The sequence below is a fragment of the Dermacentor albipictus genome, chromosome 10 (assembly GCF_038994185.2).
Source record: "Dermacentor albipictus isolate Rhodes 1998 colony chromosome 10, USDA_Dalb.pri_finalv2, whole genome shotgun sequence".
In the NCBI taxonomy this organism is placed as follows: Eukaryota; Metazoa; Arthropoda; class Arachnida; order Ixodida; family Ixodidae; genus Dermacentor; species Dermacentor albipictus.
Window position 1 is genome coordinate 85,071,096 of NC_091830.1, and position 25,308 is coordinate 85,096,403.

At 47.5% G+C, this 25,308-nt stretch overlaps 1 protein-coding gene across 2 annotated transcripts in view; it reads left to right on the forward strand.

Moving 5' to 3' along the window:
- Positions 1 to 3,408: 3,408 nt before the first annotated feature.
- LOC139050824 (uncharacterized) overlaps positions 3,409 to 25,308 on the forward strand; it is a 128,882-nt gene continuing 106,982 nt past the window's right edge. The window contains exons 1-2 of one of the 2 annotated variants that reach the window (XM_070527600.1): positions 3,409 to 3,645; positions 10,410 to 10,501. In XM_070527600.1, coding sequence (XP_070383701.1) covers positions 3,424 to 3,645; positions 10,410 to 10,501 — 314 coding nt within the window. In that variant the 5' untranslated portion in view covers positions 3,409 to 3,423. Of the gene's footprint in view, positions 3,646 to 10,403; positions 10,502 to 25,308 lie in introns of both variants that reach the window. The other variant, XM_070527599.1, reaches the window with a different exon arrangement.

Genomic DNA, 25,308 nt, shown 5'->3' on the forward strand with positions numbered 1-25,308 from the left:
CATAACAATCGTGTCTGCAAAGTATTACATTGCTACGCGCCGCACAAGCCTCCCCCGCGTCCCTCTCATGTACATTATACATGCTCTCAAACCACCCAACGACGCGGCTGGCGAGGCAGTCACAGCAGCAGTAGCAGCAGAATGGGAAAGGATGAGGGAGGAGGCATATAAAGCTTCACTTTAAAATGTGGCATCCAGAGCTCTGGTATTTTGACGGAGTTCAGTTTTATTCTACGAAGTATTTCTTTCCCGCATTCAGCATGTGCACCTGTCGTACCCGTCTCGCGAAGGGAGACGGGCGAGTCTCTCGAAGGTCTGCATATGCCAAGACATCGCGAACGTACTTGGAAGGTGGGAAATAGTGCGCACATTTGAAAAATGTCTCGACACGGTCCCGTGAACAAAGATGGTTGTGCAAATGCCCCCCCCCCCCCGAATACGCTGTATGCATTGCAAATTGTAAGTTAGTTCTCTATGCGTTCTCACATTCTTCACCCTCGCTTTTTGAGCACTCCATTCGGACAGCCGTTTGCAAGCCAATAGAAGTTTCCTTTCTAATACAACTACTAACATAATAGTTTCTTTTTGTACAGCCAGCTGCGTAAATTGATGCGCACGCGAAGCCATGAGCGCTCTGTACGGCTCTTTCTGTAGATGCTGCTTGAGCAAAGAATTGTGGTAGGTGAGAAGGCTCAAGTTTGCCAACGAAGCTACCTTGATTATAAATGTGAGAGAAACAGAACGGACTGGGGTTACTGGTTCGGCAAAAGAATGTCAGGTGAGGTCAAAAGTTCCAGAATCGGCGTATTTTTTGTCCGCATATATCATCACGCCCTTTTCTGCCTGTTTTGTTGTGCTTGAGAGAAACCTAGACGACCGCATAGCTTTGGAGAAATAGTGGCACGCCCAGCTGCATGCTGTCCCGTGGCCTATCTAATTTCCTTAATTCGTGGCGTCCCAAAAGCAAGAGGTGCACTATTCTGCCTTGCTGAAAACGTTTTGAACATTTCCATTTTGGTTAAATATGCAATATAGAAAAAGTATATCTGTGGTTTTCGATTCCGCGGAATTTGTGCACGACGACATTTGAGAGCTGTGTCCCACCTAGCCCAATACGACATAATTGAGAGTAGTGCTTCAGCGGCACATTTTTTGCAGGACATTTTTTAAAATGGCTCACCAAAACCGACAGTGAAACGGAAGGGGACTCTCTTCAGGAGTTTTGTCGGCATTGAAAGCACGACATGTCTCGAGGGGAAGGGGTTAGGGTAAGGGAGGGCCCGCTTCTGGATCCGCCACTGGTTTTTAGTGCCATGGGACACACTGTCTCTTCGTACAAATGTATGTTTGTGAATGTAATAAAAACAAACAAAAACATTCTTGCACCCACCCCCAATATTCTTAGTCAATGCACCCTTTTGGTGGGTAAAAGGGTGTTATCACATCTAGAACCGTCCTATGCTTCGCAAAAAGTCATGATGATGGGATGTTTCTTGAATGAAAACAACCTTCAAGGATGTTATGATTCGCAATTCTAACCATCAAGGGTGTAAATTATTTTACTGTGTACAGCGTGTGAGGCCGCCGTGGCACCGGGCACTGTCAGTAAGGCAGAGTCACGGTCTATTCAAGAAGGTGAATAATTGCCCTATTGCTGGGTGTAAATGTGTACATAACTCTGGCCCTTAGGGTGTCAGTTATATGAATCACACCCTAAGGGCCTGAGTTATAGACACATTTACACCCCTTTTCACTTTTGAGTGGGTAAATTTTTTCACAGTATACTGCGCGTGAGGCCACCGTGGCGCCGGATACTGTCAGTACGGCAGAGTCACGATCAAGAAGGCGATTATTTGCCCTATTGCTGCACATATCTCTACGGAAAGTTATACCGCTGTGAGCGAGCGGCGAACCACTATACTGCGCGTGAGGCCGCCGTGGCGCCGGGAACTGTAAGTGCGGCAGAGTCACGATTTATTCAAGAAGGCGATTATTTGCCCTATTGCTGCACATATCTCTACGGAAATTTATACCGCTGTGAGCGAGCGGCGATTACCACTATACTGCGCGTGAGGCCGCCGTGGCGCCGGGAACTGTCAGTGCGGCAGAGTCACGATCAAGAAGGCGATTATTTGCCCTATTGCTGCACATATCTCTACGGAAAGTTATACCGCTGTGAGCGAGCGGCGATTACCACTATACTGCGCGTGAGGCCGCCGTGGCGCCGGGAACTGTCAGTGCGGCAGAGTCACGATTTATTCAAGAAGGCGATTATTTGCCCTATTGCTGCACATATCTCTACGGAAATTTATACCGCTGTGAGCGAGCGGCGATTACCACTATACTGCGCGTGAGGCCGCCGTGGCGCCGGGAACTGTCAGTGCGGCAGAGTCACGATTTATTCAAGAAGGCGATTATTTGCCCTATTGCTGCACATATCTCTACGGAAATTTATACCGCTGTGAGCGAGCGGTGATTACCACTATACTGCGCGTGAGGCCGCCGTGGCGCCGGGAACTGTCAGTGCGGCAGAGTCACGATTTATTCAAGAAGGCGATTATTTGCCCTATTGCTGCACATATCTCTACGGAAATTTATACCGCTGTGAGCGAGCGGTGATTACCACTATACTGCGCGTGAGGCCGCCGTGGCGCCGGGAACTGTCAGTGCGGCAGAGTCACGATTTATTCAAGAAGGCGATTATTTGCCCTATTGCTGCACATATCTCTACGGAAATTTATACCGCTGTGAGCGAGCGGCGATTACCACTACTGCGCGTGAGGCCGCCGTGGCGCCGGGAACTGTCAGTAAGGCAGAGTCACGATCAAGAAGGCGATTATTTGCCCTATTGCTGCACATATCTCTACGGAAAGTTATACCGCTGTGAGCGAGCGGCGATTACCACTATACTGCGCGTGAGGCCGCCGTGGCGCCGGGAACTGTCAGTACGGCAGAGTCACGATCTATTCAAGAAGGCGATTAATTGCCCTACTGCTACACATATCTCTACGGAAATTTATACCGCTTTGAGCGAGCGGCGATTACCACTACTTCGCGTGAGGCCGCCGTGGCGCCGGGAACTGTCAGTACGGCAGAGTCACGATCTATTCAAGAAGGCGATTATTTGCCCGACTGCTGCACATATCTCTACAGAAATTTATACCGCTGTGAGCGAGCGGCGATTACCACTACTGCACGTGAGGCCGCCGTGGCGCCGGGAACTGTCAGTACGGCAGAGTCACGATCTATTCAAGAAGGCGATTATTTGCCCGACTGCTGCACATATCTCTACGGAAATTTATACCGCTGTGAGCGAGCGGCGATTACCACTACTTCGCGTGAGGCCGCCTTGGCGCCGGGAACTGTCCGCATAAGTCAAAGTTAATTGCCCCCTTCTTTCGTAACAATGATGCTGTAGCCTATATGGGGGTTCGGCGCTCATTCAGCGAAATCACTGGGCTTCAGAGCAGACGTGCGATAACTGGCCTGCCTGCAAACGTTGGAAGCAGACGGAATCGATACGCGTTTTTTGTCAGGCGCTTACCAAAGCTCGAAATGTCACTCGGTACATCCAAAAAACGAACGGCATATCTCGCATTCCTTGGCGAGGTTTTGCAGCGGCCTGGCCATCACTACATGTATCACGTAAGTATTCGACAGATACCAATCCTGCAGCGCGTATTGTGAGGGGAAGGCTTGTTCCTTAATCACAAGTTGAAATGGCCTTGTTTACTCTCATTTCCGCCAACAGTTTTTTTTAGAGCGCAGCTCTTTGGCGTCCGTTCCTGGGTTTCGCGTCGGCGTTGTCGTCGGCCTCGTAACCAGCTCCGCCCCCCTTTCATCCCCCCAGCGCTAGCAGCGACCGACTGATACCGCTGGATGCCGCTGACGCCGCTAGAGATTCAAGATAACGTGACTGCATAGAACACCGTCGCCGCCATGCAGAAAGAGGACGAAAGGGTCCCCCCCCCCCCTGTTCTTGTGTGGCGGATAGGGGTTGAGTCACTATCGGCGTCAGCGGCATCAGTCAGTCGCTGCTATCTCTTCCCTCCTCCCTTTATCGTGTTGTCCGCTTGCTGCGCGCGCTTCTGCCCCCATCGTTTGCCGCTGGGTGTACACGCCGCCCCCCTCCCCCCTCTTCCTGCGAGTCTCGGGTTGTGGGAGAATGCGGGAAAACATCCCGTTCCTCTCGCTCGTAACGCGTCCCACGGCTGTGACAACCTCGCGAGGCACTTGTATAGATCTCGTCTTTGAGAATCAAGCATTGGTGTACCAAGTCGAACATATATCAGCCTATTTCTCCGACCACAAAGCTTCCTTCATGACTGTCAAGAACTGTTAGTGGAGTCTTTGTTAAAGGAATACGTGTGAAAAATAAAAAAAAAATTCTGTGATAGCGCATACATGTGTTGCTCGATTTCTTTGCCTCAATCTATCGAAAAGGTGAAACAGCTTATTTGCTGCGCTCAAATTTCGCATTAGGAAGTAACGTAATCGTCGGTAATTTTTTAAATGTCGATGTATATATCCAATTCGATTTTCAGAGCATTGAAGGACGTGACTTAGGAGTCCGTTGTTACTATACGTGGTTCTAGAAGCAAATTACAAGTGGCTGATTATCTAACTGTATATGCTTCAGAACCACCATCAAAGCAGTCACGAAATCTATTACGCTCGTTGAGAATCATCAGCGCTGTGGTTATGCCATCTACCCGACAGACGAAGAGCACTAGAGATGTCGGGTCGCTAGTATCGACAAATCATTTAGCTCACCTTGAGGGTGGCACCCGGGAAGCCTTACTCCCTCTTCGACATGGCGAATTTTAGAAACATGTTCTTGTCAAATGTAAAATACTAAACTAAGGATGATGCATTTAGGGAGCTAGAAAAAAATTCAAATAAAGTTGGCCGAACGTATATTGAAGAAGGATGGGAATCGAGCCGTACAGTTGTGGTTATTCACGACCACATAAAGCCAAGAGTCAGTGAACCAACAGAATCTTAGGGGAAATGATTTCGCTATCTGCAAACGTTCCGTAGAAATGATGAGCCGAGGGCAAACAAAAGGGAATGAAAAAACAACTTGCCGCCCTTGGGAACCAAACCCACACCTTCCTCACTACGTGTTCGTTACTCTACCCCTTCACCTACGCCGACGGCTGTTCCCTCGATCACATTCTCTGGTGTGTATGCATTTATACAAGATCTAAACCCCGCAGCGTGAGCCAGCGCGGCTCGCACTGATGGCAGCGGATGCAGGACATCCTAATGATCTCAGGCCTAACGCAGCAGCTGAACTTCATAACAAGGCGGCTGTAAGAATAAATCCTCGTTTATTACCGCAGTCGAAAAACAGATACGGTGTCTGAAAGGCGCCGTCTATTTGCAGGGCGAGTTGACCACGAATATGTTCGGGCTTCATCCCTTTGCCGGCTGGAGCACTTCAGCGTTGGGTGGTTATCATTTCCTGTCGTCTACAACCACAGCTCAACACGCAAAAAAAAAGAAAACGTATTGCCTTGCAGCTGCAAAAATGCATAATTTGCGAAGTTTAGGCATTTAATCTTTATAATAATGCAAATGTCGATGATTGGTACCTTCATAGCGATAAAGAACAAATGAAACAGAAGATGTTGATCAGAATTATTACCCATAGGGATCCTTGGCGCCCATAGAATATGCGTGGGGAAGCTTTAGTAGGCGTAGGCAAATAAAATTTGAGGCTTCGCTTACGCATGCTCGGACAACTATAGATGAGTTTCTGCCACTATTTGAACACTGTTTTGTTCACGAACAATCACCATCACATTATTCCTGCAGTATAGTGCATCATTCACACGTAAATATGTATCCCGTGCATTTGTGCACGGGTATTCGTGCATTTATGTTTCTTGAATTTTCGCCCAAGCGTGCCATGTTAACCTTCAGTACGCTACGTGGACACTACTCGGCACAATTCAACGTTAGAATAGAGTAAGTTGAAAGATGCTCTTGATTAAAGTAACAAATAATAAATCTAACTTCCGCGCTTAGTAGGAATGCGCTTGCTTGGCAAGCATGCTAACCACGAACATCGCTGCAATTGGCAAGCTGTCGTTTCGCGCCTTACGCACAGAATTCGAAAAACTGCACTTCGCAACAGCCGGGTGGTTTTACACTTGTCATAATATTGACCACAAATCTGTTTGGGCTTCATCCCTTTGCCGGCTGGAGCGCTTCAGCGTTGGGTGGTCATCATTTCCTGTCGTCTACGCACAGAACTCGAAAAACTGCACTTCGCAACAGCCGGGTGGTTTTACACTTGTCATAAACCATGAAACACGCTGTCGTTACACTGGACCTCCACGAGTTGTGAACCACAATAAGGTCTCCACAGCGCTAATAAGCTGAGTGCTTTAGGCGGCTAAAGCTGAGCTTGCTTCCTAAAGTATCGTCAGACGCTGCGACTAGTACACAGGCAAATATGGGACAATTTACTAGCGATTCTATTGAAGAGAAGCACAATGTTTGAGTCGCATCGCGCATGGAGCCAGCTGTTGTCATTGACCCCCAGTAACCCGTGCCAATTCACAAGAAAAGCGCAAACTGCGACATCAAAAATCGCCGGTCCCGCAACGCCGTTCAGACACCTTATCTGTTCTTCCACCGTATTTAGTACCGACACCCTCTCGACGCAGTGAGAGGGAGGAAAGCGGAGTTGAGGTTCCCAAATATTGTTAGCCACATTATTAAGAAATCAAAAGTTAGCGAAGCGAAGGAACGCACGCGATGTCTTTCTTTAAATTAATGTGCAGAAATGAGAACGTAAAAGGTAGATGAAAGTGCAACAAAAAATTAATCGCCAGTTACGATTCCTTAATGTCAAATTTCAGCGCAGCTCTATACGTGTTTTCACTTCGCGATGTACCTAATAGCTGGCGCGGGCAATTTGTCGCGCGCGGCCCGTTGCAAACGACACGAAACGAAGTGTGGCCTAACTCCCTCGCCAACCGGGAGATCGCGAGAGACAGCGCGTGGGTGACGTGTGGGCGCGATTGCCAGCAGCCGCCGCAGACATACCTCCCCTCATGCAGCGCTTTGTTTCCCTATAGACGACGCATGCTACTGTGGCGCCATCTCGTAGCCATCTGCGCCGCAACGCCCATCTTCCGCGGTGCTTCGCTTTTCTTATCACGCTTTCACCCTACTCTCTGCTCCCGCATTCCTGCTGATCGCTGCTGATCTTCCGAAGTAAGTGTGCGGGCGAGCTTTCGGCACTCTTCCGCGTGTGCAGCAGTTTCGGACAGGGTAGTAGCCTCTGTTGCGTCAAGGCGATACAAAGGATGGCGTCCATTGTGCAGGAAGGCTCGCGTCCGTAAAGAAGAAAGAACGGGGAAAATCCTGTAGTGGTATGTGTGGCGGTATTATAAGCGTACGTCACGAAGGGTAGGATTCGGTCGCAATTGGTTTAGTCAGATGCGACGTACATGGCTAACATATCGCGAAGAGCTGGTTACAGCGCTCAGTCATGCGATTAGTTTGCGAGTGGTATGCAGTAGCAGTACGGTGAATTACGTCGCATTCCTTGAGCAGGGCTTCTATAACATGAGACAGAAAGACGTGGACTCTGTCGCTCAGCAACTCTATCGAGGCTCCATGGCGAAGTATCATGTTACGCAGAAGGAATCCGGCAACATCCCACGCAGAAATGTTGGGTAGAGGCTAAGTTTCCGCGTAACGCTAGAGATGGTGTATCGCTACTATCACCCAGCAGTTGTCATCTGAAGTACTCGAAAGGGCCCCATAAAGATCAACTCCGACCCGGTCAAAGGCATCTGCTGGACAAGGCAATGGTTGCAGCGGAGCAGCTAAGACATGAGGGGTATTCTTGCGGCGCTGGTAGGCGAGGCAGCAGAGGACATATTGGCGCACGAGTCGGTGCATACCGCACCAGTAATAATGGATTCGAAGGTGCACGTATGTTTTTAGTACTCCTTCATGTGCGCATTGCGGGTCACCGTGAAACGCTGCACATATGTGGCCATGATGCAGTCGTGATCACGGCATTGCCTTCATTTACGCTAGGTCATCCGACTGTCATCGTGCCATCGTCCTCCTGCTACCATCGGCAAACTGTCATCGTGCGTCCATTGTTGTACCATCATCGTGATAGCATCGGGGTCATTCTACATGCGTCACTCCAGCATCATCATCGAACTCTCGCCATACCGCCAACCTCACGCCGTCATTGTCATACAGCCGTTACAATATCGTCGTCACACATCTGCCTTCTTTCCACTCTCCTGATGCCGTAATCATGCCACCATCCTCCTTGCTTCGCTACCTCACGGCCGTCATCTTGCATAGTCAACCGTCATTCTAACTTCGTCACTCGACTCCCGTAATTCCTTCGTTGTACAGCCGTTGTCATACAACTGTAGTCATGTTGTCGCGCTAACACTCCTCTTAGCGTTGTCATTCCTTCAGAAACGTCAAGCGACTGTCGTCATGCCATCGTCACCATACCGATTTAATTCTTTCGTCGAAATGATTTCGCCTTCGTCGTAGCCGTGCAGTCAACCTTGAAGCGGCATTAACGCCATTTTCGTGCCATCATCATCAATTCACTTTAGTCATACTGTCGTCGTGACAACATCGTCCTGATATCGTCATCAAACCATTGTCATCATGCCCTCGTCGTCATGCTGTGTCGTGTTACCGTCATTATTTTAGAATCGTCATCTCATTTTCGCAATGCCTACTTTTTCGTTCAAATTATTTAATTTCTTAGTTGTCAGCGCGACGTCGTCATGCCGTCATGCTCATAGAGAAGCATGGCAAGCGAGTGGCGCAGGGAAGTGGACTGATACCGGAGACAGGGCATACCGCATATAGCTTAACAAGCGAAATACTCAGCATGACCACTGCAGATTTCAAATAAATGTGACCCCCTCAATAAGGTGAGTCGTTACTTGCGTAAATGGTAATCTCATTGCCGTCAACATTCATCTAGAGAAAGCCTCTGCCACATTTTTTCTTCCTTGTCATTCTTGGAAATCTCCCCGATCTTTTTTCTTTGTAGCCCTTGCATCCAGTTTACCATCTCTTTTTCTTTTGTCACTTCTCTTTTCTAACTACTGCTTGTCTATGTACACTTTTAAATTTTGGTATTCGCTTGAGAGCTCCTTTCACCTCTTTGTCCATTCAGTGTCCACTATCTTGGAGTACAGATATTTGTTAACTTTAGCCACCCATGAATTTTAATACGTCTTCCTTAGTGTTTGCTGAAAACTAATCTTGTTCTGCGTTTATAAGATTTCAAAAGAAGCCGAAACCATGTCACCTTGCAATGCCTCATTTTTGATTTTACTGTTGGCTCGCAAAACCTCTCGGTCCACCTTCTTCTGGTTACTCTCCATCCCTGACAAGATTTACTACTTATAGAAAAGAATTTCATTTGCAAACATTGCGCTTGTACCATTAGTCCATTTCTGTGTTCCTCACACCACCTCATGTTTATAGTAACCACAAAGCGTTTTGTTTCATTACTGCCGCCTTCCGCTACCCTTTCATTCTCGGAGTACGGCATCCTGTTAAATTGATACCACGTCATCACTCATCTTGTCATTGAAGATGATGATTCCCATTCACTGTGCTATGCTTTAATTAAGCCTTGATTCGCCGCTACATTGCCGCCAATATTCGCAAGTCTGAGCAAGTTACTTGCATTTTCCGCTAGAAGCGCCGCATCGTCCGCATACAAGAACTTCATGGATGGCATCGTCACCTATTGTCGAAGTCGAGAGCAAGGCACGACGGTGCGTGGCCTCCGAGATCGGGTGATCTCAGAGGCCATGAACGGCAGGATTGTACTGATCTCACCGCAGATCGACAGACTTTCCATAGAAAGTACCGACGCAGCGTACTTCCGGCTGTCATTGCGCTGACTCTCCTACTTTTCGGAGGCACGCCCAAAATTTGACCAACAGACAGAACCACTTATACGTGCTATGCATCCGAAATTTTAGCGTGCACTATCACGCCATACTACGAGTCAAGCTCGGTTTCTGCAAAGTTCGTTTACGGAACGGTTATTTCCTTTAAACCTAACGGCAACGTTAAACGAAACTGGATAATATTCCATCGAGTCACTGTGGCTGACGATCTCTGTATTCTAGAGTGTGACCTTATGTTTGAAGCATTGGAGCTGTATGGTTATTCTGCCTACGGTGGCATCACTAGATTTGACGTAGACCAAATTCGTCCTGTGGTTTCAACGAGCTGAGGAGGTCGTACGTTTTGCAATAGTGTTTCGGCGCTCGGTGGTACACTTGCAAAAGCTGCTAAACAATGTTCTTCAATGTTGCACTTCAGATGTCTAAATGCAGCAATAACAGGTACAAAATGTTTTATTCCTTTTCAAGGATCAGATGGAGTACAAAAGTGAACAAGTAATGGAGCACGCGCGCCACATAAACCCTGGGTTCACGGCACGAGCTTTTTTCTACAACAAAGAAGGCCGGTAAGTTGCTCTTTAAATCAGCTACAATAAGCAAGTCGGATGTTTCTTGTAATTAGTTGCCACTATTCTGACGCTAAAGCGACAATAATGCTCGAATGAAGTGAGTACTTTGGCTCGTAGACGTCACTCAACAAGTAGAACCGGAACTCTGCATGTGTTTAGATACATTTTAATGCTGATTCATAATAGTGGTTACGGAAGAAAATGAAATAAATTAAGTGTTCATTGCAATTGTCTCTGCATAAAAAGTGCCAAAAGAAAAGCCACCTGACGAAGGGGCCCTGAACCACCCCACCCCTCGAGTTTGCTGAAAAAACATACTCCCCGGATAGCATACACTGCTGCGCACACTTGAGCAAAGTTTTGTATGGCGTACGCGGTACATGGATCCCCCAAGCGTATCGCTCGTTCACCTTTCTCTCAAATGTCCTTATTTCAGCAGGAGGCCCAGTCCCCACTATCTTCTGGACGCTTTAGTTCGTCATCGGACGCTTTATTGCGTCATTCCCTTAGATGGCTGCTATTGGCCGATAGTCGACATCAGGATGCGGTCGTCTACACGGCGTAGGTACCGTGGACGCCGCGGGGTGCCACCACGAGTCCACTGGTTAAGCGCACTGCGGCTCGCCGACAACAACCACGTTTGGCTGATGCTTAGCGCCTCATCGGCACCAGAGGTGGAAGTCGTGATCTCTACAATAACATCGAAAACGAAATTTGAACTGCGAGGCACGGTGACGCTTAGAATGCGGAGAATTGGGGCACGCGCCACTGTGCCGTAGTCGCCGCAGTGCAAGGCATTGCAGAAGGAACGGGGGGCACAGCGGAGGCAGTGCTCGATTGCCAGTAACTGCGCTTCTGCTGAAAGCACTAAAGTACTTTTTTGTGGCAAAGTATTTCTGAAATAACCTATTTTCACTTCAAATGCCTTTCTCCACTCCGACAAAAAGTGGTTCAGGGCCCTTATGGTTGTATTGGCGAATATCGCCGCGACATGACCGTAAGTAAACACATACTAAGCTACCGGAATAGCTTTATGACGGCAGTTTGACATATTACAAGTCATATATTTGTTAACCTTCTGAACGTCATGTCGTTGACAGCTTTCGCCATATTATCACTTGTAATTAACTTATTGCTGTCTACAACAAATGTTTTCCAGAATTGAATTAACGTAGTGCTAGGCCTGGGCTATATATCGCTTAACTTCTGCATTACTTGAATAATGCTTGGCCTCGAACCTTTTCGTATAAGATTTGGTGGAGCGCACATGAAGAAACTTAGGCGAACTTCAGCACCAGCGCTCTACTTTCATTTGTTTTTGATGGTAGGAAGAATACTACACGGTGAACACTCAGACTTATACAGCTACGCCGTTCTACTATTAGCCTTTTATTCTCATAACCGCTAATATGCCATAAAAAGCAAAATGAAAGTACCAGTTTCTCTCACTAGTCGGTACCATTGCAACTGGGGCGCGCTACGCTTTTAGTCGCAGGACACGTGATTCAACTGCAACATTATGGATGATTTCTTCTGACTGAGCTTGATATGGGGTAGTAGGAAGCTCTCTCTCTCTCTCGTTATATATATATATATATATATATATATATATATATATATATATCAACGAGAAGAAAGGGGGTTAACCGAGGGGCCCGATTTTTATTAGTCATATCATAAGCCAACAAACAATGACACCAAGGACAACAGAGGGGAAATTACTCGTGCTTAACAAATGAAACAAAGAAACAACAAAAAATGCGAACATAAAGTGTATGAAAAAACAACGTGCCCCAGGTGGGAACCGCACCCACAACCTTCGAATTTCCCATGTGATGCTCTACCAATTGAACTTCCGCGGCGTCGCTTTCCCATCCACTTTCCATGGGTATTTATGTGTGCTAATAGAACCCTGGGAGTGTTAGCGAGCGCAACCACTCAAAAAACTTGGCGGCGGACATGGAACGTCCTTTTTGCCGCAAGCTTCACGAGAACGTGAACTTTCTCTTTCTCCGGGCAGGCAAGTGGACAAACAAGTGGACAAACAGCCCCTAAGTTTGGACAGGTAGGGACAAGAAGGAGTGGGAGGGAATGAACTGTTGAACGTTACCTCGCTCGCTTGTTCATCGCGGGAAGGGCTGGGAAACGACGCATGCACTTGGGAAAGCGAGCATCCCCTTAGCGTCGTTATCAGCAGTTCGGACTTGCAAGCAGCAGGACGCTCGTCGTACGCTCTGAGGAAGAAGAACGTGCCCTCAAAAGCGAAAACAAGAGCAAAATTGCCAATTGGCGCGAAAGCGTTGACAAGCCGCGTCCGCCGAACGCTCAGCGACTGGTCGGGACCGTCGAGTATGTGCCGTGCAGACGGAAGATGGGACCGTCGTCGCGACGGTCTACCTCCACCCGGCTGCGTTCAAAGGAGATATTGAGGCGTTTCACCTTTGGTTGCATTGAATCCGAAGTTGACAAGTCGATGGTAATAGTGGGAGGCTTTCACCTCGACCTAGCGCGCACCCACTGGAAGTGTATTGTATTCTCCCTGTTGGAACGCTTTAAAATTGAGTGCTACACGGGCCTCAATGTGCCGAGAACGCGTCAGCTGTCGTGTGTAGATGTAACCTTTGTCAAGAGCGTGGCTAGCATAGCATTACAACCTATCACGCTGTACCACAGCGACCACACAGCTATGGTCACTGTGGTAACGAGTGAGACAAAATAAAGACGGTACCAACCACGTAGATACGTGTATGTAATTGTTAAATCAAGATAGCAACGAACATATATGTCACTATAGTCAACATAGTTATCCCAATACAGCTTGGCTGACTATCCTTCTTCGCAGAGTGCAAGGGCAGTAAATTTTCTTCGCACGCTTTCGCAGAACGATGAGGGCTAAGTTCCGCCTTCACTGGCTCTGCGTTATGATTTGACGTTATGCCGTCTACTGCCGATGTCTTGTAGCCACCGCGCGAAACCTATCCCACCTCTCCGTTATCCGCTTGGCCGTAGATCTCCAGCAAAAGCTTTCCATGCAGCGTTTGCAGTGTAAGCTTTGTCGTAGCATCGAGCGTGTGTGAGCTTTGTTGTAGCACCGAGCGTGTCCGGCGTTCGGGTCAAAGCAGGCGAGCTGGGCGTTCGGAGGAATGGGTAAAGTCGTAAACTAAAGCCATACTGGTCCCGCTGAGATCGAGGGCGTTTAGCGCAAAGATGAGCGGCCTGAGCGGCCTGTACTGTGCAGCCACCACCTGGTACCGTAGAGCTTGAGAAGCCACACACAATGTTAACGTTGCTGCAAACGAGGGTAAACATTTTAAACATTTAATACAACTTGCTTACGATTGCACTGTTACCGAAAACCTACACCAGCAGCGAAATAGAATACACTAGGTAAGTGGTGTGGCTACATGCTACCAGGTAGCTGCAAAGTGCACGTCCGTCTTGCGTGAAAGCAAAATGAACCTCGTCTACAAAGACAAAGGCAATAAGGATAATACTAGCACGTGCAAGCCAGTTACTGTAACGTCGGTGATATATTGCCACCTGGTGTTTTGAGCCAGAAAACGGTCAGCAATGTGTGCCCAGCAAAAACGGTCAAGAAGACGACGAAGTCAAACATCCCACGCCAGCTGGAGAACCATCCCTTCGTGTCTGGTATTTTTCGTGTCTGGCTGCTGGTACTGTTGCTTACTCTTGCCTTAGCGCGTGACAAACTGGTGGAGGTGCAGGATAATCTAATCTATGCACAAAACCCCTCCGAGCAGCAGGAGCTCCAGCCCCGCACCGGTGGTTACGTTTCTACACCGCGCCAACAGAAGCATCCGTGGACAAGCCCCTAAGTTTGGACTCCTCCCAGAGAAAATGGCAGCTCCGACCGCCCCAAACAGTATGGAAGGCACAGCGCCGATTCATTGTACGCAACTCAATCCGCCAACGGCGAATCCCTTCTACGGCGCCATACATGAGGAAGCTGAAGATTGGCTGATGCACTATGAACGTGTTGCCGCGTTCAACAAGTGAGATGACGCAGAGAACTGAAAAAAACGTATATTTCAGGCTTATCGATGACGCACTTGTTTGGTATGAGAGCCGTGCAGATGCCCTAACTTCATGGGTAGAATGCAAACGCCGGATTCCTGAGACGCATGCGAGCCCTCATCGCCGAGAGCGAGCTGAGCGCGATATCCAGTCCCGTAAACAAATGCTGAACGAAGGGGTCGCAGTGTATGTCATGGACATGACGCGTCTCCTTCGACAAGGCAAACCCAGCATGTCGGAAGAAAAGAAGGTGCCGTACCTGATGCGCGAGGTGAAAGAGCAGCTGTTCGGCGGTCTCGTGCGCAGTATTCCTAAGACTGTGTCAGAGTTTCTTTCCCAGGCCGTAACCAACAGACTCTTCGGCAGCAGTCACCATCATACGAACGCCAACTGAACCCTGCCTCACCTACGGACTGCTTCGGAGCTCTCGGGGGCCACTTCGATTTCTTTCGAGAGCTCATTCGTTCCGTAATCTGCTAAGAACTCCAGAAACTGTCGCTACCCTCACAGCCGACGCTCCGCTCCTTGTTAAGCGTTCTCCGTGACGAAGTCCTGCATACGCTAAGGAAACCACCCTTCAACACAGAAGGTCGACCGCTAAGAAGTGGCAGCCCCCGTATGTCATATTTGCACGCTTTGAGCAACTTGCCCCACCCCACCTTCCTCCCCACTTCGAACCGCGTGCCCGGCCTGGACGGGCTGTCTAAGCGGGCAGCCCGTCCAAGCGGCCTCGTATTACCAGGACCACTGACAGGCTCCAAGAAAAGCAGACGTGTGGCAGGCGCGTGATCACCGTCCCCTTTGCTATCCCTGTCGAGAGCTCCTATCGAGAGCTCGGACTACGCAGATTCTCAGCAAACTCGCCGCGGCCTAGGCTCGGTCAGCTTCCTCACGAAATTGAAGGATACGTTGCCCAGCAGCGCTTAGCGCCATCAGCTCGACACCAGTCACGCTCCCCTTCGCCGCGGCGGTTTCCTCCAACTCGTTGTACGTGTTCGGGTGCGGTTCAGGGTCGGTCGCCCAGCCCGCGCCGGGAAAACTAACCACAGCGGCCTTCGGTGGTGAGGCCGCTCACTCTGGACGTGCTGAAGGACACCGTACTGACGCGTACGGCGACCGACCATACATCGACGGTGACATTACCTGCTGAATACGTAAGAAGAATTTCCTTGGACATTCCTGTACTGCTCGACGGTCGTGAATTGACTGCTTTAGTGGACACTAGAGCGGATTATTCTGTAATCAGCAAAACACTGGCCAAAGGTTTGAAGAAAGTGACGATGCCTTGGAATCAAACGCCATTTCGTACAGCTGGCGGGCACACCTTCACACTACTCGGCATGTGCACGGCACGGTAGTAAAACTAAGTGGGCAGGTAAGGTGCACAAGTACGTCTGCCTGTAAGCGTAGACGCAGAATGAAAGAAGAGGTCAAGAAAGCTGGCATTCAAGTACAGGGTAATTGAAACAGTATAGGCAATCACCAACAAGAAAGTTAGCGAAAGAGAGCAAGTTAATTGGAATCCAAAGAATGGAAACAAAAACGACCATGGTGATTTACAAGAATGAGCACAAAGAAATTGTACGGAAAATGTTTACGATAATACAAAGGGCAGTGCGTTGCCACTTCAGGATCCGGCCGACCGGCTAAGGACAAAAACATACCGGAGCAAACATTCGGAGCTTGATGAGGCATGTGTATCCTGCAGCAAAATCCGGAGACCACTCAACACACCCTTTTAAAATGCGAAGGGTTCACCCAGTGAGAACAGTGGGTAACGTACACCTTCCACAAGCGCTGGTGTTTAAAGTGGATGGAAGCGTCATCCTGTCGGCTGCCGAGATAACAAAGAGACGTTTAGAATATTGGCGGATAAATAGTAGGGAAGAGATTGAAACCACCGGATCTCTGACAATCATAGCTAGCGTTACAAGGTAGATTTGGAAGGAAAAGGAAGATTACGGAGATGTATACAAAATGCTGGATATTATACCTGTATTGCGTTCCTGATTAAACCAAACAGGTAAGTCACTATTTTTTATCATCGCATTTCAAAAGAGCTGCAATGAAATCATTATAATCATCTTCGCGTTTACACCTCCGCCCATGAATACCGAACAAGTTAAAAACCATCGTTTTTGGTAGTAGTCTACCAGCGGGAAGCTGCGACCACAAAGGCATAGATTCTGGTGCTGATGGGCTACCGATAGCCTCATTAGATGCCGCCAATCCTCCCTTCTGTTGCCTTGACGAGGGACATGACATCGCAGCTTTAGTTGTCGTCAATCACTAGTTTTGCAACACATAACGCAACAAGAACAATTCAACAAGGAGAAAGCGGTAGCTGGCCCATGCCGTCGTCCTACTCATCCACGCTAACGACGTTGTTGAAGGGAGGAACGTTTCCTCATCGAGAACGAGGAGCACGGGATTTATGAGTGCCTACATGAAGGGTGCAGAACGTTACATTTCAGGATTCTAGCATGACTTGAACGAAGTGCACCGAAGAGACTGAAACGGGTGCGCAAAACCCCCTTTCTCTTCCCTGCCTTCCAACCTTCGTCCAGTCGGAGCGTTCAAAGTCGTCCAAGGACTCGCTTTTGAGGGTGAAAGTTCGCACACTCACTCCCGCACTTTTGTTTCACTGAACACAACGAATGGAGTGGGGCCTCGTAGAAAGTGGTTGCCATGCTTCACTCAAGCTGGCACGTCTTGGTTCCAGAGCGGACTCCGCAGTTAGCTCTCGTGTCTTTCAAACAATCGTGACGATGACCGGTGTCCGTGGGGGAACGCTGTAGAACACCATTTCCCAGGAGTTTTCTTGCTCAAATGAGTCAGCGAAGGTGACAGCGAACAAGCTAACAATACTCCGTCCGCTAAACGTGCCTAGCATTACTAGTTTACTATTAGGCCATTACTAAGCCATCCAACAGCGCACCCCCGAAGGGAGTGCGCTGTTGGCTTCACGAAGTGATTCGCCACAGCGGGGCAGGAGAGGCCAGAAGGTCACTACCCTCGTCGGCCGAACAGTTGACTCAAGCTTGATCGGTGCAGTTGGTGTCAACACAGAGCACGTTGTAAGACAAGCAGGCGTATTCTTGCCCTTCGCCGGGAGTTCTCTAGTGTAGCGATACATTGTCGCTTTGCATGCTCTTTGTGCTGCTTTTTGCAAAGAAAGTAATCAGTTACCATTGCAACTATTAAAATATTATTTCGCCATACATGAAAAAAATTCTCGATGATGTTGCATGGGTAGCCAACGGGAATTACAGCTCCACTGACGTCAAGTGTACCAGCTTCCTAGATTTTAAGTGGGTCACTGGAAAAAACATTCTGTGCACCGCAGAGGTACGCGGCATGGCTACGGTTGTGTCAAATAGTTACGAGACAGTAACAGACACCCCCACACGTATCATACCAAATTCGGCTACTTTAATTGATGTTTTTATTACCAACATAAACAAAGATAACGTGGAGTCAGGTGTATTGTGTTGCGATATGAGCGACCACCTAGCACTTTATTTTATTACAGACAGTACTACCAAAAAACCGACGGAGTTACCGATGCAGCCGCGATGTGCACCGCGTCACAACGCGATAAAGCCGCGATGTGACGACAAGAGATAATTGTAACGCAAGGCCAAGAACCCACGATCTCGACGTGGTTCTCGGCGGCCACGCAGTCACCACCTTAGGAGACACAGAAGCCGATTACTCCGTCATAAGTGGACCCACCGCCGCCAAGTTGAAGAAAGTAAGATAGCATGGAAAGCCCTCACATTCGGACCACTGGAGGACACATCATAACACCGACTGCTGTCTGCACGACAAGAATTACAGTCCATGACTGTACATACCCTGCCGCCTTCGTTAGCCTCCAACAGTGTTTATGAGACTTCATTCTCGGCATGGACTTCCTGTACCAACACGGTGTAATCATCGACCTGAAGTCTAAGTCAATAACGCTCTCACAAGATCAAGGCATGCCGCCGGAGAGCTCTCGCAGTCACCACGCTTTGAGTCTGCTCGAAGATCAAGTGACCATCCTCCCTTGCTTCAGCATTCATAATTATGTCGGCCGATGATTCCGTCGGCTCGACTGTGAAATTTGTGTCGCAATAGGGATCACGCGACTACATGGAGGGAAATCGGAAGGGACGCTAACCAAGTTCAGCCAGAGAATGCGCACATCAACAAGGGCATGACAATCGCGTACATCAAGACAATTGGCGAAACCAGCAATGCGTTTGTCGTCTCGGATTCTGCCGCTTCTATCCCGACGACCACAGTTCCCGAAGCAGACTTGGATCACTCCAAGTCTCCCTATGAGCAAGCAGCAACAGCTCAGGACTTTTCGCCGACGATACAAAGACTGCTTTTCGACGTCACGGAGGATTCGACGAACACCAGTCGCAAAGCATTGCATAATAACTGAAGTGTGTGCTCGACCACTCTGCCAGAGCCCTTGACGAGTTTCGACGCGAGAACATGAAACTATAAGACAACACATCAGCGAAATGCTGCGCGACGACATCGTCAAGCCGTCTAAAAGCCCTTGGGCGTCCCCTGTTGTATTCGTGAAGAAAAAGGATGGAACCTTACGTTTCTGCGTAGATTATTGTCGACAGAACAAGATCACTAAGAAGTACGTATACCCCCTACCATGGATAGACCACGCATTGGATCGGCTCTGCAACGCTAAACACTTCTCGTCGAGCGATCTGACGTCTGGCTATTGGCAAATAGATGTCGGCGAAAGAGATCGCGAAAAGACTGCCTTATTCACTCCAGACGGCCTCTATGAGGTAAAGGTTATGCCATTTGGACTGTGCGCGGTTCCTGCAATGTTCCAGCGCTTGATGACGTGGTTTTAACAGGATTGAAGTGGCAGACCTGTCTTGTTTACTTGGATGATGACGTTGCCTTCGCTGCAAATTTAGACGATAAGCTTAGGCAGCTTGCGACAGTAGATGAGGCCACCAAATCAACAGGACTCATCTGAAGATGTAAAAGTGCCGCTTAATTTAAGTTTATTTTTCTTTACATACAATGCATTGGTAACATACAATATACAGACGATGGTTCCGAAGTCAACGACTGCAACGGGACCCTCGGTAAATAACAATGTAGAGAAGTATTAAAGAATAGCAAGCTAACTAAAACAAACGAACACAATCGCGAAAATACAACATAGAAAAATAACATAAATAAAAACAAATGGTATTTATATAAGCCTGTAGTGCATAAAAAAACTGTCAATACATACAAATGACAAATATAGTGTAATGAATGATGTAAAATTAGTTACAAATATAAAACAGCTTAAGGGTATGACTGAATATATGAAAAGATGAAGATTTAATGCTAACGGGATAATCATCCAACATTTTTAGTGCAGCGAATGAAGATGTCATTTTTCTATAGTTAGAATGAGCCATAGGTAGTAGAAAGTTAGAGGTACGTGCAAACCTGGTATTATTGTTATTTTTGAGGTGCCTGGATCAATGAATTGGTATGAGAGCTGTTTATAAGTTATTTATAAAAAATATTGATTAGATGATATTTCAACAAGTTCGTTTGAACAAGGATGTTATTTTCACGGAGTCGTGGAGTAGCACTCGTGAAAAACCTACTGTAAGTGATAGTGCGTATTGTTTGGTTTTGTAAGTGCTGAATGCATGAGATATGACATTTATGTGTTTCCCCAGTAAGCAATGCCATAATAATGTGACTGTGAATGAAGGCAAGGTATAATGCTAATAATGCGTCTTTCCGTAAGTGTGGTCTTGATTTATTTATTTATTTATTTATTTATTTATTTATTTATTTCATGTACCCTCAGGGCCATTGCCATTGGAGAGGGGAGTGGTTACAGGCATACAAAACAAGAAAAAAATAGGAAATGTGATACAAGGAATAGGAGTATTGCAAAAAGTTAACAAGCGTGTCTCCTCATACAATACAGTGAAAGCTCGTTAATTCGAACTTCAATCATTCGAATTTATGTATAATTAGAACTGTAAGGCTTGGTCCGGCCAAGCTCCACAGAAGTTCATGTATAAAAAAGCCCGTTAATTCGAACGCGAGAAGGTTCCGCTACGGATAATTCTAACTACGCGCCACCGTGCTGGCGGCTTGGCGCCTGGCACACGGCCGGAGAAACGCGCCTACTGCTTTAGCACAAGGCTGCGTCGCCTCCGAAACGGAGAGAACGGCGAGAGAAGGCGAAATTGGGAAAAATCTAACCGGCGCGGGGTCGGCCAGAAGGCAGCGGCGGCTGCCTCCTCTCCGTTCTACGTTGACCTCCGAGACTTCTTGCCCGTCGCAAATATGGAGGCTTTGCAAATCTTGTGTAGCTGCTAATGTTGTGCGGCAGATGGCGCGGCAAGCACCAAAACACAGCAAGTCAAGTGCGTCGCAGCTGCGCTTGCAATCAAGAACCGACGAATCGGGGCCTTCGCCACCTTCACATGTTCAGCGTCTTTGTCTCGGCCGTCTTCATCGGTTGTGCAGGTCTGTTTTCAGCTTAGGGTGTACCAGCTGTCACGATTCTTGGTGATGGTTTTAAGCCTCGGTAACATTCGTTTTGGTGGACATCGGTGGTGTGGCACAGTCGGACCCAGAGCTGCGACGATTTGAAAATGGCATCTGCCCGCGGCACACGCTATCACTGCGCCAAAACACTGCAAGAAAAGAGTGATATCCTGCGGGAAGTGGACGCCGGACTCTTGCCTAAGCAAGAAATTGCAAAGAAGCATGCAATACCGAAAAGCACGCTATCTACTTACATAAAGAATAAGAGGGCTATTGAAGATGCCTTGGCGGCAGAAGTTGCCAACGAAAGGAAGAGGCTGCGGCCCGCAAAGTATCCCGACCTCGAGAAAGCGCTACTGCTTTGGATAAAGGACATGCGTGCTCAGGATATTCCACTGAGTGGCCCTGTGATACTGGCAAAGGCAGCGGACTTCGCCATGCAGCTGCGTTACAGCGATTTTGCTGCTTCAGATGGGTGGCTGCACCGTTTCCGCGAGCGCTACAACCTTGTTTTCCGTGCTGTGTCGGGAGAAGCAAAGGCCGTAAACGTTGAAACGTGTGAAGCTTGGCGTTCGGAGGTAATGCAAGGCCACATGGAGAAGTACTCTCCGCAGGACATATTTAATGCGGACGAAACCGCTTTATTTTTCAAATTGCTGGCTTCCAAAACAATAACATATAAAGGCGACAAGTGCACTGGAGGGAAAAGAAGCAAGGAGAGAATAACTGTATTGGTTGCAGCGAACATGGCAGGAACTGCAAAGCTGCCGCTTTTAGTGATCGGCAAATCTAAAAGTCCGCCTTGCTTCAAGAACATCCGGTCCCTCCCAGTGGACTACGCGGCCAACAGAAAGGCATGGATGACGGGGGAACTGTTCGGACAGTGGCTAGCGAAGATCGACAAAAAGTTTGAGCGTTGTGGCCGGAAAGTCCTCCTGCTTGTTGACAACTGTTCGGCTCATAAGGTCGACGTTGAGACGAAGGCCTTTGAGCTAGCCTTCCTTCCACCTAACACTACAGCGGTGCTGCAGCCCATGGACCAAGGCATCATTAAAAATTTGAAATCATTTTACCGGCGCCATCTGTTGGAGCAAATTGTTTTGTGTAATAATTATCAGGTGACGCTATTAAGTGCGCTACACATGCTTGTACGTGCTTGGGAGCAAGTAACTGCGGTTACGATAGCAAATTGCTATCGCCACTGCGGCTTCGGCGCGCAAGCTCTACGAGGAGGAAACCAGCCACCTGCGCTCGAAGATGGCGTCACCGCTCCCATGGCAGACGTTTTGGATGACATCTCCTTTGCTGACTATGTCGACGTGGACGAGAATGCAGTGGTGTGTGGTGCGCTGACAGATGAGGACATAATTTCTCAGGTCAGAAGCGCTGAACCTGTCGCTGTCAGTGACGACGAGGAGGAGGAAGACGAAGCACCAGTGCGGCCTTCCGCTGCGGAGGTCATGGCTGGATTGAATGCTGCTCGTCTCTTCTTCAGTGTTGAAGAAGGCGAAGAGGAAGCCTGCCGCCACATTCGCTTGTTAGAGCAAAAAGTGATAGCTGTCGCCTTCAAGGAAAAAGGCAGACTACGATCACAGATTTTTCTAGCATTAAATTTCTGACATGCCCTATTGCTTCCAAATCGCAGTGTACTGTTATTCTCCTTCACTTTCGTTAGTTCGAACTTTCGTTAATTCGAACTGAAGCCGCTTCCCCTTGCGGTTCGAATTAAGGAGCTTTTACTAGCTAAGGCGTTCTTGAAAAGCTGGCAATCTTTGATGGTGGCTGTCAGTGCGGGAAGGTGATTCCACTCTACTGCTGTACGAGGTATAAATGACTGGAAGAAAGCGTTAGTTAATGCTCTAATACAGAAGATACACTTTTTTCCTAATGAACGCAATGTGTTGAGAAAACTTAAGGTTAGATTCTAATTTGATGCCCAAAAATGATACACAGTCGGAGACGGGTGTATGATGACCATCTACAGTTATCTCAGGTTAGCCAGGTTTCTTCTTCATCAGATCATCAGATCAGGTTTCTTCGCTAGATCGAAAAATCATGAATTGAGTTTTTGAAGGATTGATAATTATGCGATTGGACGAACGCCAAGCAGCAATATGGTCAATCTCATTGTTTAGTTTAATGATTAGGTTTGTTAAAGAATTATTACGCAGCGAGACAGTAGTATTGTGTGCGTATAGTACACAATGTACCGACTTAAGACAAGCGGGTAAATCATTATTATGAAGAGAGAATAGTAAGGGACCTAGTATGGAGCCTTGTGGTACACCTTGGTTAATAAAGTTAGTATCAGAATAATCACCTCCAAAAGAACTATTTTTTCTCTATCATCTAGGCACTTTTTTAGGAGTTTTACAACTAGACCGGTAACTCCCATGGCTTCTAGCTGATTAAAAAGTATGTCATGATTAATTGTAGCAAAAACGTTAGTGAAGTCCAAGAATACCGAACCAACGAAGTTACCCGTATCAATGGAGTGACGATTGTAGTCGGTTAGAGATATTAAAGCTAAGGTATTCGAACTGCCTAAGCGAAAACCAAATTGAGATAATTGCATCAGTTTTTTTAATTATTTAGGCACTTACAAAATAACTTGTCAAATAATTCACTAATCGACGAGAGAATAGAAATAGGACAATAGTTAAACACCTCCGTTTTATCACCTTTCTTGTGTGCAGGAATAATTTTAGCCCTTGTAGGCGAAGTGTGAACAATACCACATTTAAATATTATTAACTATAATACAAAATGTATCAGAAAAAGGCGGTGCAACAAGTTTAAGATGAAATACAGAAATATTATATAAGCCAGGGCTAGAATTCTTTAGAGCTAATACCATGGAACATACCTCATCCGCAGTTACGGGAAAGAGAAAAAAAGAATGATTGCAGCGATAAATGGGATAAGTAGTAGTCACGGACGACTGATGTATACATTGTAGAGGAAGCCACTGAAACTATTTGCTATGCTGGAAGAATCTATACGAGTATTATTGTTGTAGTTTATTTTATCAGCAGTATTACCAGACTTAGGTAAGTTCATGAACGCATTAAGAAGTTGCCATTGCTTTTTCGGATTGTTCTTGTGCTTAGCAAATTTATTTTCTGAATATTGTCATTTAGACTTCTTTAGCAAGTTATTCAGAATGTTACAATAATTTTTATAGCGTGCCGCCAAGCGTACATTAAAAAGTTTCTTTTTAGTCTTTTTAGATAGGTTCTCTTTTTTTCTCATACTAGTCAGTAGACCTCTTGTTACCCAAGGGTTACCGGGAAACTTAGAATGTCTCTTGCATAGGACGGTAGTGGTGTTAGCATGAACGGCCTGTAGAAAGATGGAACATTTTCAAGAGCTTGATAGGGATCATGCAAGGAGTTAATCGCAGACCAATCAGTATTTGTTATAGAGTTAACAAAACTGTCTCGGTAAAGCTTGGATGAAAAGTAGCAAGGCTCGGACTGAGGTATTTCAGCCTCAAAGGAGACGAATATAGGGAAAGGGTCTGTGATCTGAGTATATATGACACCAGAGTTTGGAGTTGGCGCCATGTTAGAGCATGGTGAAGAAGCGTATTGGTACCATGAGTAGAACACCTAGTAGGACAAGCACCGTAGTTCCAAGTCCAGCGAAAACGCACAGTCAGCCTGCTGAGTGCGCGCACTATGCTCTGCAAGGCAGCTGGCAGGATGAGGCCTTCTGCTGCGTCAGAGGGGAGGCACGGTGATATGGACTGCAGACAGCGGGAAACACGAGCTGTAGTAAAAAATGTCGGACGGTTAGGCTGCGTCCTATTTTGTTGCAGCCGCTGCTCGCTAATTATGAGCTTCTGTTCCGAGGCCACGTAATCAGCAAATCTGGAATCAACCCCGACCCGCAAAAGACAGCTGCGATCGCAATGTTCCTGCAGCCCATCGAGAAGAAGGTAGTGCGTAGATTCCTTGGCATGTGTGCCTACTACAGGGGCTTTGTCAAGGACTTTTCTCGCATCGTCGAGACGCTCGCTCTTCTGAGCAAATGTGATGTTAAGTTAAAGTGGGAAATGCCTCAGGCCCATGCATTTCAAGGACTCAAAAGACGCATGCACCCACAACCAGTACTTCCGCACTTCGACAAGGACGCCTATGCCGAAATCCACACTGACGCCAGCAGCTTAGGCTTCGGTGCCTTCCTAGTCCAGAGGAATGGCGGACTTGAACGGCTGATAGCTTACGATAGAT